Source organism: Dreissena polymorpha, chromosome 2 (assembly GCF_020536995.1).
Source record: "Dreissena polymorpha isolate Duluth1 chromosome 2, UMN_Dpol_1.0, whole genome shotgun sequence".
NCBI classification, from domain to species: Eukaryota; Metazoa; Mollusca; class Bivalvia; order Myida; family Dreissenidae; genus Dreissena; species Dreissena polymorpha.
Window position 1 is genome coordinate 29,405,867 of NC_068356.1, and position 14,107 is coordinate 29,419,973.

Below are 14,107 nucleotides of genomic sequence, written 5' to 3' on the forward strand. Positions count from 1 at the left end.
AAAAACATCTTGAAATGGATGAACAGTAAACATTTCAACACAATAAAACTTCTTAGAAATATTGCTCGAACTTGTTTGATATTCCAGGATGAAGAGTAATCATTGTGCTTCAAATTTTTAAATAGTATTCAATAAAATATAATCGAAGATAGAGTATTGTTTAATATGTGGTATTCGTGAAGTTGCAGACACTTAGATTCCCGAGAAAGGACACTTCGGTTAAAGCGGGTATATGCGATCTTGTCATATATTTATTAATTAATATAAAATGTGTAAAAAAAAACTTATTAATTATACATATATTTCAATATAAACTAAAATAAAAATTAAGAAGAACATGTGTCGAAAAATGCTAAATAAGCCAGATATTTAATTCTGAAATCGAAAAGGGCTGCACAGCCAAATTCGCCAGCATGTATATCTTGCATGTTCGATGTGAATCTAAATTTAGTTTAACGGTTCATTTGAAATTCCTGCAGTGATATCGATTCATACGACACACGAACACTTACTAAAAAGACGAACGCATAGTTTATTGTAGGAAAATATGTACGAATTATCTTCGTCACAATCGGCTCCGGGCGCTAATTTGTCTTTGCTGCATTTTATGAAATTCGTCTTACATATATCATTTTTCTTACATATTGTGTGTTATTATAACATATGTGTATCAATATATTACAATTCAACCAAACATTTTGAAGAAGAAAACAATGTGCCAAGTAAAGCGCGACTCATTGGGAATCAATATAGGCATAACTTAATAACACATGAAATATAAAAAATGGCGTTGTTCGTTTAAAAAAATCACATAACTATTAATTAATACTATTGATATTATAATTGCATTTTAAATAAGATTAACATGCGTATTTCTAAAGAAATATATTTCAAGTGCCGACCGAAAATAATTGTCTACATCATGAACTTGTTTTTAGTGGTAGCTTGAGGTTGAGAGAGATGAACATATAACAATTGTACCAACACGATTGTGTTAAAGTTTACTTATAGCAGTATTATTTCGGTAATTCGTTGTTTTACGTCAGAACATAATTTTTAATGCATTGCCTGTTCACTGTTACAGTATTCCACAGCGCAATCTGCATTTCTGATTCACTAAAAAGAGTGTCTTACATCTGGTAAAACGTGTCGAGTAATCGGGAATAGAAATGCCATTGTCATTTAGATGATCTATAGATAATTTGTCCATTACAATTTGGCATCCGGCTCTTAAGTTTTCTCAAATAGGTTAATAAACTAACGTGTAACATGTTATAACATTATTGGACGTTCTTGATTTATTGCTGAGTATTTTTGTGCTGAAACATGTACTGAGCATCCTTATCATGGCATTTTATCGTGTTTGTTTTTATATAAGCCACCGTTTCCTGCGAATTTCTTTCTTCGCATAACCAAGTGCTATACCATAAATCCACCGAACAATATTCCGTTTCTTAGAACCAAATTAACAAAACATAAATGCAAAAAGCGTAAGAACTCTTCGCTGGCGTGTGGCTTTTCTTGTTCTCTGTTATCGAAGTGTCATCTGTTAGCAAAGTATATGCATACCCGGCAGATATTTGTGTTTAGTACAGAGTTATCGACTGTATACAATAATTCGGAACTGACAGGATCCCGTCTTTTAAAATCTTAACATTTCTTGTACAAATAGTTACTGACAAATGCAATTTGAATAATTGCTTAAATGTTGCAATGTTGAATCAGAAATGCAGAATTCTTAAATGTTGAATCTTTCTGTAGAAGAAATAATTTGAAAGCAACAACTAAATTAAATATAAGGATGAAACATCAACGAATATGCATGGTTTAATCTTTTCAATTATCTCACGAAGTAGTATTTTATAGGTGCATTCATATTTGACAAAATGAAGTTGCGACGTTTTCACTCTCATCTTTTCCGACCAATATCTCGCGCTTACCCGAGCATGAGACAGTAGGCAGAGTCTAACCGTGTTCATCATATAGGTGTGTTTTGCACTATGGTCTTGAAACACTAATGCGAGAGCCCCACGAACACACTTTGGTTTGAACATATCGATATTGCATTCTTCATTGTGCGGTAGGGGTTAGCGATTATAGCATCAAGGTAGGTTGCAAGAGTGCAGCATCTCCATCCTAATACACCATCTCTTCTTCCTTATCACCCCCTGTCTCATATTAAGCAGCATCAGACAAATAATCATCATGTTCACCGTAACCATCACCGCCATCATAAGTCTCGTCATTGCCATGATGAGTAGGATAATGATGATGATATTATTGCAGCTGCTGATTAGGGTTATTGTGGTGTTTGTGGTGATGATGGTGATGATGATGGGAAGGAGGATGATGCTGATGGTGCTGCTGATGATGATCATGATGACCATGATGATGATGTTGGTAGTGGTAATGGTGGTGGTGGTAATGATGATGATGATGATGATGATGATGATGATGAATATAAGGAAAGTCGTAAACTTAGATTGCCGGTAATCACTCTACTTTGTGTTATATTTTGAAACACGTGTCATGCTTGGCATTCAACAGACAATAAAAGTTTCAGAATTGAGCCTTGTTCTGAGAAAATTAGTCTTAATGCATGTGCGTAAAGTGTCATCCCAGATTAGCCTGTGTAGTCCGCACAGAGACTTCCTTGTACTTAAAATACCATAAAAGCGGAAAGAGTCGTCCCTGATTAGCCTATGCGGACTGCACAGGCTAATCTGGAACGACACTTTACGCACATGAATTAAGCTCAGTTTTCTCAGAACGCGGCTCATTTTATCGCAAAATATCAAGAAGGAACTTTCAAATAGAAAACATATGAACACACATTGATAATGTAATACATTTCCATATACAATTTATATATGACAAAAATAGTATTATTTTCCAATAAAAAGAAACCATTACATCGGAAGACAGTTTGGGCATACAATGGAACAATTTTAGGATCTTAATGACAGTTTCTTAGATCAACAGGTATTTTATTTATTATAAATTTTTATTGTAATCATACATATATGTGATTTTTTTGTAGTATGTTTTAGTTCAAATAGTATTTAGAGATATATCTAGCATAAGAAATGTATATATTTGTTTACTTAATAAATTAATAAATAAAGTGTAAGCTCAGTATTCTTTATGATATGTTGACAATAAATCATAAACGACGCCAAGTTTGTTGTTGCCCATTTTTGTGAGACTAAACTTTAAATGATAGTACTCGAAAGTCTTCATAAATATGAAATTAGTTTCCTGTAAAGCATTTGTGGGTGTTTTTTTTTGCATTGTCAGCTATATAACTTCAAAACCAATTTGAACATAAACGCGTAATCAATAGTTCAAAAGGGAATAAATATAACAGCTAAATTTAATGATCTCGAATCACTGTTTTTTTGGTCAAAATAGACATGTGTAGCTAGGTCTCCGGTTGGAACAGCGTCATTTTACGGGGTCTCGGCGCCGGGGCCGGCAAGTTTCTTGGCCTGCTCGCACACGGCGTCAAAGCGGCTTCGGATGGGCTTCGGGGTCTGTCAAGAAGAATGGGCCACGTTTGTGTTACTTGTACACTACATCACCTTCCCACACGAGGGATTTGTAGGTAACGGAAACGACAATTTGTGTTTATTGTTTATCCCAATCTATAGGTGTAGATTATATGATGAGATATAAGGAGAAAATTGAAAAGTTTCGTAAGTTTGATTCTCAATTGAACCACGTATCCAGAAATAGTGTAACATTTTTTACGATATTACATGTAAGTCTTGCTGCTTTTAAAATAGTAACATGTTATGGGTACATTGGAATAACAAGAGTATGTATCGCCTTAAATATTTGGAAATATTGTCGATATCCCCAATAGATTTAAACGTGAACTGTGAAGAATTACAATTAAAAACGTAAGCCATCTACTCACCGAGTCGTCAACGGGGATCTTCTTGTCCATGCCCCTGCACACACGCAGCAGGACCCGAACAGCGCTCTTGTCTTTGTTGTCATTGATGTCGTTGCCCTCGGACAATTCCTGCAACTGTATAAGGGCATCACTCTGCTAAAACGGGGTTCAATGCATGTGGGTAAAGTGTCGTCGCTGATTAGCCCGTCCAGTCCGAACAGGCTTAGCAGTTATTGCAATTTGCAGATAGACAGGACTTTTGATTAGAAGAGTCATCCTTTAAACGAAATATATCATTGATGCGAAAGTATTGTCCCTGGTTTACCTGTGCGAACTACACGCTGTCTTATATACCGGTTTGAGGCCGAAGTCCATACCCGTAGCCAGGGGGAGGGGGTGCGTTGGGTGCGTTCGCACCCAATATTTTTTGACGAGTTAAAAACATGTACTATAAGTTGCAACTAACTTTATTTGACGCAAAAAAGTTTATTTTTATTTTTTTGTAGGAACCCAGTGAGTCTTATAATAATATTGTATTCAATATGCAGGTCACCATATAATTAATTTCTCGATTAAGTCATTCCCAAGATAGAGCGTGATTTTTATTTACAATTTTAACCGTAGAATTGCTGAAATCAACAGAAGTTTTGACAGCAAAATTTGAGAAGATCTAGGAAGCCGGTCGCCACAAAATGGGAATCTTTGTTATAAACGGATATTTGTTTCCTGTATAATGGATAATTATTAACCTGGTACTCTAATCCGTATAAAATTGATACTTATTTATAGATATTTGATTGTTTTGTAACTTTTGCCATCGTTATTTATGTCTGTTAAAGCCCTAACTTTAATAGATATCATAACACAATGATGAAGCTACGACTTATAACAATTAAACATTGCGCACAGCATTTTCGACGGACAGCGTTGTCTTTTTGACGGATCTTGAGAATATAATGGGCAAATAAGTACATAATTTTTCTTCGAAGTCCTGCTATACATTGTTAAGGACTTTGAGACCATAGGGTCAGTAGTTTGTGGTTAAAGGGTCTTAATGTAGCCTTAAGTGTTATATTTTTCTGAAATTCGTTTAACTTTGTTAAAAATAGTTTTTAAAAAAAGTAACCAGTCATACAATTTTGATTTATTTTTAGGATTGATGCAGATTATATTACAGAAGACCCAGTTTTATTAATCAGTGTTTGTTGTAAAATACAATATTAGTACGTTTAGAGCAATGCTAGCCCTCTGGTACTATCCATAGTAGCAGACAAACAATTGTTTTGAAAAAAAAAGTCAAATATTTCCATTTAATTTGCTCGATTTATGAATTATAGAATGTTGGAAGGTGATACACACCAATTTTATAAAGATTCCAAGATTCCAATAAATAATGATATTTTATACCGTTCTTATTGTTTGATTTAACATTCTATAAATTTGTTGTTGCATAGGTAAACAAAGTGTGTGCCCGCATACTAGTGTCGGGTTAAACACCGTATAAAATTATGTATATCAAGGACTGATAAAAAAGGTGGTTATTGAACAACATGGTGGGGAATACATGTATGTTATATCATATTTATGTCGATCATTTACTGAGTATGGTAACTGAAAGCGAAATTTCATATAAAAATTCTCTATAACTTCAGTCTCTAAATACAGTTAAAAAGTGACCAGAATGCAGTAGTTTACGTTTCATTTTCAACATTTTCTAGGGAGAAGACCTAAACAACCCCCGATTGCAGGAGGGGGACATCCCCTTCCGCACATACCCCCTTCGTCACTTCGTTGCTCGATGGCAAAAATTTGCACCCCCCTTTTCAAAACCCTGGCTACGGGCCTGAGAATTTTATGTATTATATTGTATTAATATATATTAAGAATTATATTAATAATATATCGTGAAAAGATTCCAATTATCAATTTAAATGTGTATATGTCAATAAGCAATAACATAATTATGAATCCAGCATATAACAATCATTACGATTAATCAGGAAATGAGTAGATAAAGTAAAAAAAACGAAACATAAAATGCTAAGTGAAAATAATTAAATGAAGAATGGAGAGGAAATGATCCAAGCATACTACTACTACTACTACTACTACTACTACTACTACTACTACTACTACTACTACTACTACTACTACTACTACTACTACTAATACCACTACTATCACTACTACCACTACTACTACTACTACTACTACTACTACTACTACTACTACTACTACTACTACTACTACTACTACTACTACTACAACTACAACAACAACTACTACTACTACTTCTACTTCTACTACTAGTACTTCAACTACTATTACTACTACTACTTCTACTACTACTACTACTACTACTACTACTACTACTACTACTACTTCTACTACAACAACATCAACAACTACTACTGCTGATGTTGCTCATGCTGCTGCTGTTACTACTACTACTACTACTACTACTACTACTACTACTACTACTACTACTACTACTACTACTACTACTACTCCTGCTACTACTACTACTACTACTACTACTACTACTACTACTACTACTACTACTACTACTACTACTACTACTACAACTACTACTACTACTACTACTACTATAACTACCACTACTTCTACTACTACTACCTCAACTTCTTCTACTACTGCTGCATTGTTCTAATAATAATAATAATAATAATAATAATAATAATAATAATATACTACTACTACTACTACTACTAATAATAATAATAATAATAATAATAATAATAAAATACTAATTATACTAATAATACTAATAATACTAATAACACTAATAATACTACTACTAATAATAATAACGGAGTCGGGACGGACGGACTGCCCTCTCTATTTACAAACTGTCATCCAACAAGCTTATGTGATGTTTGCGTTATCGAATAGCCCAATCTTTAGTTTTCAATTATTTCTATAACAATAGCAGCTGTAACCAAAGCAACCACAATTAATGTCGGATTAAACAAATGACGTGACTTTCATATTCTTGTTCTGGCCCTCTATCGCAATACCAACTTTCATCAATCTTTTCATCAGTTCTTTTTTAGAATTCGCAGGATCCAGATTTTAATTTCAAAAATAAGTTCCCCATTGCATATGTAACTACGCTATCACAATTTTGTCTGACGAAACACTGAAATAATCTGCATATTCGTCATATGGCTCTCAATCATCATTCCAAGTTTGTATCAACCTTGCTAAGGTTCTTTTGAATTATCGTTATATCCAAATTCGGCAGAAAGGCGGGCATACGAGCGGACCAGTTTTAAACCAATAATCCCCTCCCGGTAACACCGCTAGGGGACCTGAACAAAAACACACAATACTTTATTGATAAAAATGTCTTACATCTCCCTCTGCGGGCGGCTTGTTGGCTGCACTCCAAGCATTCACGTCCTTACAGACGCTCGTGGCGCTCGTGAACACGTCGTTGAACGTCGCGTTGTCGTTTTTGATGTTTCCGTTCACGAGGGCGCCACAGAATTTTCTCGCGCCGCGAACATCACCCGGTATCCTAGGTGGCGTTGGCTTGTTTCGATTTCCACGAATGTCAGGTCCCTGCGGCCCATCTTGCTTTTTACGACCAGCCTGCGGAAAAGATTAATAATACTGTTTTACAACTCCTTATTAAATTGAACATAATATCTGTTTTACAACTCCTTATTAATTGAACATAATATTTAACATAATATAATATTTAATATAATATACCGATTGAAACACCTGTAGTCACTTCTAACATTGCATATATTTTAACATATTGAAAGTTTGATAATAATAATAATAATTTATAAGCAATCGTGTATTAGACTTGTTATACGTAGTTTGACAATACATGTAAGTAAGTATTCCATCAACAGCAATTGCTATGATCAAAGAAAACCATTTAAAGAAGATTTCACGTTACCGGAGGGAAGCCTTGGGTGTCGCTCAGCATAACTCCACACACCAACAACACGACCACGATCTTCAGTGAAAGGTGCATCTGAAAGTTGTAGTATTTTATATAAATGTATTATGTAGGAAAAGTTAACTTAATTTATGTTTTATTTTTGTAAAAACAAAGCGTCTTTTTGCATAAATGCTCTTGAGTAAAAAAAAAAATCTAAAGAGGTATTGTTCAATAACCAGTTATTCAATATAAACAATGTTCAAGCTTCATATAATAATTATGTTACATATAAAAATTATATAATACATGTTAAATGCATGTATACCATTAAATTCTTCAAAATCTTTCTATTTATTCAGTAGCCTCCTATAGAATAACGACGAGCTTGTAAGTTTAAAATAATGTGCTTTTATTGCTAAGTTTATAACAATAAGCAAAATAACTTTATGAAAAATAACTTACAGTTATTCTCTTGTAACTTCAAGCTTCGAACCACCGACTAATATTACGAACAGCTTTTGTTGATGCCGAACCAGCTCGATCAGTAGAAATCAAGTTAATAAGACGTTACCCGTACATTGCCGCAATATATACCAATGGGTAAACCAGTCCCTACCCGATATGTGAACATTTCAGTTGGAAAAAAGCGTGAACCATCCATCCAGCATTCTCACGACCCGCACTTGTCTGTAAACAAATACCCGCCAAAGGTGTTAGTCTGCGTGTGAATTCGTGCTCTTACAGTATAATTAATTATGGACCATGCGTGCCAAACTTAGTGAAAGTCGAACATTACAGCGACTGCGCCAGAGGGTTTAAGTGACAGTCACACAGACAGATAGACAGACAGACACACGGACGGACGGACAGACAGACATACAGACAGACAGACAGACAGACAGACAGACAGACAGACAGACAGACAGACAGACAGACAGACAGACAGACAGACAGACAGACAGACAGACAGACAGACAGACAGACAGACAGACAGACAGACAGACAGACAGACAGACAGACAGACAGACAGACAGACAGACAGACAGACAGACAGACAGACAGACAGACAGGGAAAATGGAGTGGAATTCACAACATTCAACAAAATTAAGTATTCTTGCGGATAGTGCCCCGTACATATTTGATGTGTGTTTACTATTTTAAGCCAATGTATTACTGAAACAAAATGGATAATTGATTTATTATCGCTTCAATGTTTAAATAATATTTTACCATTCCTATAAAAATACAAACGACAGCAACAAACTTAACCATAATCTGACAAAAATAGTGACATTCAGCAGCAGAAATTACAAATAACAAACTCATGTGTAAATATACGCTTAAGATTAACATCAACCCAAAATGTGATGTCACTGGGTCTTATTAATTAAGTCGGTTTATGTTTATTTGCGGAATAGAAATACTTCCTCTGAGTTCTGATTATTGTGGTGGTTTTTATAACCTAAATGAATTTAGACATATTAACAATTTCACATAATTATAAAGTGGAACTCATCCTCAATATCGTGCCACTGATGCACAGTAAGCAGGTCCTTTCCTCTTTCGGAAGTCAATCCGAACCGTATCGACCCGTTTCTATCCTTAAACCATGCGATGATATTTGAAGGCAAGAAAGAGAACGTCGTCAAGTCTTATTGAATAGCAAATAATTCAATTAAATTAAATACATGGTGACGTGCTTCTACAAACCATAGCCCGACAGATTTCTTTGCATTGAAATAGTTTTCAATAAGACCTGATCATTTAATGAAGTTTAAAAATCTAATAAAATGACCGTTACCTTAATACTTTTTTTTAAAGGAGACATCTCATTTTTAATTTAAATGCATAATGTATTTTTATAGCATTTTTTGCATTGGTCGTTATTTAAAATTCGTAACAATATTTTTCTCCAGAAATATGCTTCTTTAAATTAGGTGTATGTTCCAGCAACAGGCAGTATGTCCGGTTTGTCGGCTAATGCACGCACGTTTAAGTATATATTTTTCACGCACGATATATAGGCTAACAGTTGGTGATTCAGCGATCTTGTGATGGGATCTATTTAGGCCAGATGACATAAAAGACGAACATCAGTGTTTTTTCCCACGTGAAATATATTTTTTTCGCACAATAAGTTATTTAAGAACGGCGTTCTGGTGTTGTGGTTGTATTTCGTATAATAATAATAATAATTAAAACAAACGACGTAGTCTCGACACAAATGCAATCGGGAACATCAAGGTCTCGAATATGAATTTAAGACACATAGTTTAATGTAGAGGCGTTATGGTAAAACCAATTAGGTGAAAACAAGTGTGGCATATTGGCCCTGAGGCGCTCACCTGAGTTCAAGGCACACCAACTGTCGAGAACGTGACCTGTAAACCTAGTACTTGACCCAACCTGAACCAAGGTAATATTTTCAAGATAAATGCTCTGATCATGTTTCATCAATATTGTATCATAACAGTTTATTGCAGAGTGGTAACAACATTTTTCTAAGAAATGCGCTTGTCTAGTTCTTAACTGAGTCAACCAAATTTAAACTTTTACAAGCTATTGTTAATATAAACATCCTGACCAAGTTTCATGAAGACCGGGTCATATATGTGGCCACTAGAAAGGTACAGGATTTCCTACGATTTGACCCTCTGATCTAGGTTTTTTGACGACTTGACTGGAATTCGAACTCGGCCTCGATGTTGTCAAGAAAAAAATTCTTACCAAGTTTAATCAGATTAAATCATCGATGATGCCTTTTGAGTTTGGTAAGACTTGATCTCGTAGCCTTTTTTGAGCTAAAATCGGACACTTCTGTTTGCATAGCTGAGTAAATAAACATACATACTTAATTACAATTTACCCATTTAGCTTTGACCATAGAATTACACAACTTAACTTTTATCAAACCATTAAATATATTAATGTTGCAATGTCCGAGAGGCATCGATTGAATACCTGGTATACATAACAAACAAGCTATAATTGTATACGTATTGTGTATATATATGCTACTAGAACGTGTACTGAATGGGCCGGAATATTTAGAGACGTATTAATAGAACTCGTTTCGAGTAATGTGGACTCGACATTATCACACAAACAAATGTAACTTAGCTGCATTTAAAATGCACACAACCAAAAAGTATAACATTTAAAGACAACTTTGTACTGTTGATTAAAAATCGTGGACCGGTTCCCCAACGATGTCTCAAATCAGTTCATAAATGTTAGAAAACGGGTGTTTTCTCTTATGTACGACACTCTTATGGGGCCATTAAATGTTAGAAATTATTTCTTCAAAGTAAGAACTTAGAAATTAGACGTTAAAACTAATATGTTACAACATGTGTCAACATGAGACATTACAAATTGCCAGTGTTAGAAAGCAGCATGGCAGCTGTGAAAGCAGAAATCGCGAATGGCGAACAAAAATTGCAGAGCATAGTGCAAAGTGAATATAGGAATTTTTGCCAATATATTAAGTTTGTTTTTAATCTGATTGCGATCAAACAATTAAAATTATTCGAATGTCACGAATTAAATATACACAACATCAATAAGTCGCTGATGTGGGCATATAATTTATCAAATTTGGACGGGGTATTGATCTTAACATAACATGAATATATAATTTGGCGATTTATTAGATTCAACTTTATCACACTGAGCGAATATGGTTTTCAAGTAGACTGTGTGTAAGGGGTAAAGAGGAAAAAAGATTTTGGCGATGGTAAAGTAATTGCAGTCAAATATGTTTGACAGTCGGGCGTTGCAATCGAAAACACTGCACATCTAGTTATTTTAATTAGCTCACTTGCGCACGAAGTCTTCGTGCTGAGCTTTTGTGGAATGTGGTTGTGCGGCGTCCGTCGTCGTGTTTTCTGTATCATGTGTCAGCAACAATTTGCTTGAAAAGAAGTCTCCTTCTTAACCGCTATGCGATTTTTACGGACAATTTACGAGAATGATCCTTTGCGTGTCCTTTGTCGTTCCGGGAGGCCATCAGAGCTAACAATTAGATTTAAAAGTTTAAACCGTAAAAACCTCTTTAAAACCATAATGCCCACAGTTTTGATAAGAGGTATGTAACATCTGACAGAGACCCTCTATAAAGTTGGTTCACATCTTTTCCCTAGGGGTCAACAAATGTCCACACCATGGTGGTAACAAGATGTTTTGAGTTACTTAGGACGGTAAGTTGTTCGTGTGAAGAATAGGTCCCTTCGCGACCGAGGATGCACTATGTTTACTGAAGACCCAGAGTGTGTCCCAACACACTTACATTGTTAAATCCTCAGACTCACGACCGTTTGGTAGAACTTTAAATTAAAACTGTGGTACAGTTATTTAGCTTTTGATGAAAGATCTTCAATTGTGGTGTGATCTCGTGCTGTGGGGGAAGTGATTGAACCGGAGAACCCGTGGGAAGACCTACCTGCCCGGTGGGTGACCCGAACGACGTTTACGTGATACATCTAAGTTTATTCATATAAGTGATCTACGTATTGCTAACAATTATTAAAAAAAACACACAGAACAGTTTCAAATTATTCTTCAATCGTTTCGCTTTACACACGCTTTAAAAGACAGCTTAGTAACCACATGATATAACTATTACATGTATATGTTATATCCACAGAGAAAATTAGCTCCTTTATTCGCCTTGTTTTATCTATTGTTCACTATTTTTGAATCGACAATCGTTTAACATGTCCATTTAGACAGGTTAAATCTTTCCATCGGACGTTTATGTTAACTATGCACGAATATGATGCGGTGCTTATGTTCATAATAGGCCCAGCAATGGTAACCTTCTTTTTCCAACAAAGTAAATAAAGACTGCAATCGCGTCAATTGCCCTTTAAGTAGCTGATCTCCGAAGTGGTTCCTGTCGAATGTATTTCTTCCTTTTTCTGCAAAAAAAAATGGAATTCCCGATCGCTGTTTTTCATTTACTTGCACGCACGTTAACCTTGTGTGACTGATGCTGTATTAGTTGAATAACTATATATAAGCAACATGATTTTTATATTAATTTTTATTTTAAAAGTTTAATTGTCAGAATTAAAACTCACGATTCTTTGGTTTCATTATAATTTGTCGGCTCGAATATAACTGCTAAACGATGGACAATTACATTGTGTCAATATGAACCATTAAACCGCAGAAGGTGTATGCATGTAAGTAAATACGTTTTAACATAAATCAATCTATTTTCAAGATACAACAATGTGAGGCCAAACATTCAATGAAATCGGAACAAAATATGAACAACATTTTTATTGAAATGTTATTCCTGTATTGCTTGTCGGGACGTGATTTACCTTGTTTGTCATGATATTCATTTACCACAGCACCATACGTGTCTATAAGACACGATGTCACTATAAATAACAATTATTGGATACAGTGCATGTTTTCCAGACTGCTTTCAATTTGTTTGGAATTTTTTTTATATCAGCTGTTGAATATTTACCAAATAATGATTGAGAATGGAATTCGTGAATGGTTTTAATAAAGGAACTACCAGAAACATCAATATGTTTAAACACATTTTCTTGTACGTACTAAAATAATAGTTGGCGAAACTAACAGTCCGCTTGGTTTTAATGTATTTTATATGGGTTTTAATTCACTACAAACACAACATAAGCCCTTTACGCTTATAGTTTACATCGCAATTACGGTCTCGGAATATAAAGTTAGTTTATATGTATTTTAAAACGAGATGTTCAATGGAAATAATTACAAGTTTTTGATACGCGTGATTAAGTGCACGTTCTCCATACAAAGTCGGATTTATCTATGAAAAATACTATTTTCAATCACCAAATAATGCTACAAAAAGTATTTATCTGATAGATCGTGGTAGGTTTTGAGGTTTATGAAGATTGTTGTTTACAAGATGGCGTCCAAAATTGCCTCTTGAACCTATTAATGATGATAACTATGTGGCTATCCACTTAAATTTGATGATTTTGATGTCTATGCTTACATTTTGGGGGCAGACACATAAAGATAATAAAAAATCACGTATATTACGCAACATATAAATTCAAAATTGCGTCCAAATGACCGCTTACACATGACCACAAGTGCATAACTACTGACTCAAACGTGATAACTAAGAACGTGAGCCATTAGAGGTTAGTTTAATATGTAATAAAAATTGCACTACCATGCCAGAAACGTTTCAGTGTGATTTGACTTAACATGGGTTTTGACCTATAAGCTGAATAGCCTCATAGAAGCCTAATTGAGAAAGTTTTTCAAAGTAACCCTC

The 14,107-nt window shown here is 34.7% G+C and overlaps 1 protein-coding gene across 2 annotated transcripts; it reads right to left on the minus strand.

The window, feature by feature from the left end:
• Positions 1-2,924: 2,924 nt before the first annotated feature.
• On the minus strand, positions 2,925-8,377 carry LOC127866439 (uncharacterized). 2 transcript variants are annotated; one of them, XM_052406967.1, is made up of 5 exons: positions 8,280-8,377; positions 7,833-7,910; positions 7,274-7,513; positions 3,920-4,027; positions 2,925-3,533 (listed from the first exon to the last, which is right to left on the minus strand). In XM_052406967.1, the coding sequence occupies exons 2-5, from the start codon at positions 7,908-7,910 to the stop codon at positions 3,450-3,452; spliced, it is 510 nt and encodes a 169-aa protein (XP_052262927.1). In that variant the 5' UTR covers positions 8,280-8,377; the 3' UTR covers positions 2,925-3,449. The 2 variants fall into 2 exon arrangements, with proteins under 2 accessions (XP_052262927.1, XP_052262926.1); XM_052406966.1 differs by having other exon boundaries at positions 3,920-4,033.
• Positions 8,378-14,107: the final 5,730 nt, after the last annotated feature.

Excerpts from the sequence above, each read along its gene's own strand:
- LOC127866439 (XM_052406966.1), bottom strand. The coding sequence starts at position 7,910 with ATGCACCTTTCACTGAAGATCGTGGTCGTGTTGTTGGTGTGTGGAGTT. Across the intron at positions 7,514-7,832 it reads ACACCCAAGGCTTCCCTCCG|GCTGGTCGTAAAAAGCAAGA; the intron begins GTAACGTGAAAT and ends TCTTTTCCGCAG. Across the intron at positions 3,534-3,919 it reads AGATCCCCGTTGACGACTCG|ACCCCGAAGCCCATCCGAAG; the intron begins GTGAGTAGATGG and ends TCTTCTTGACAG.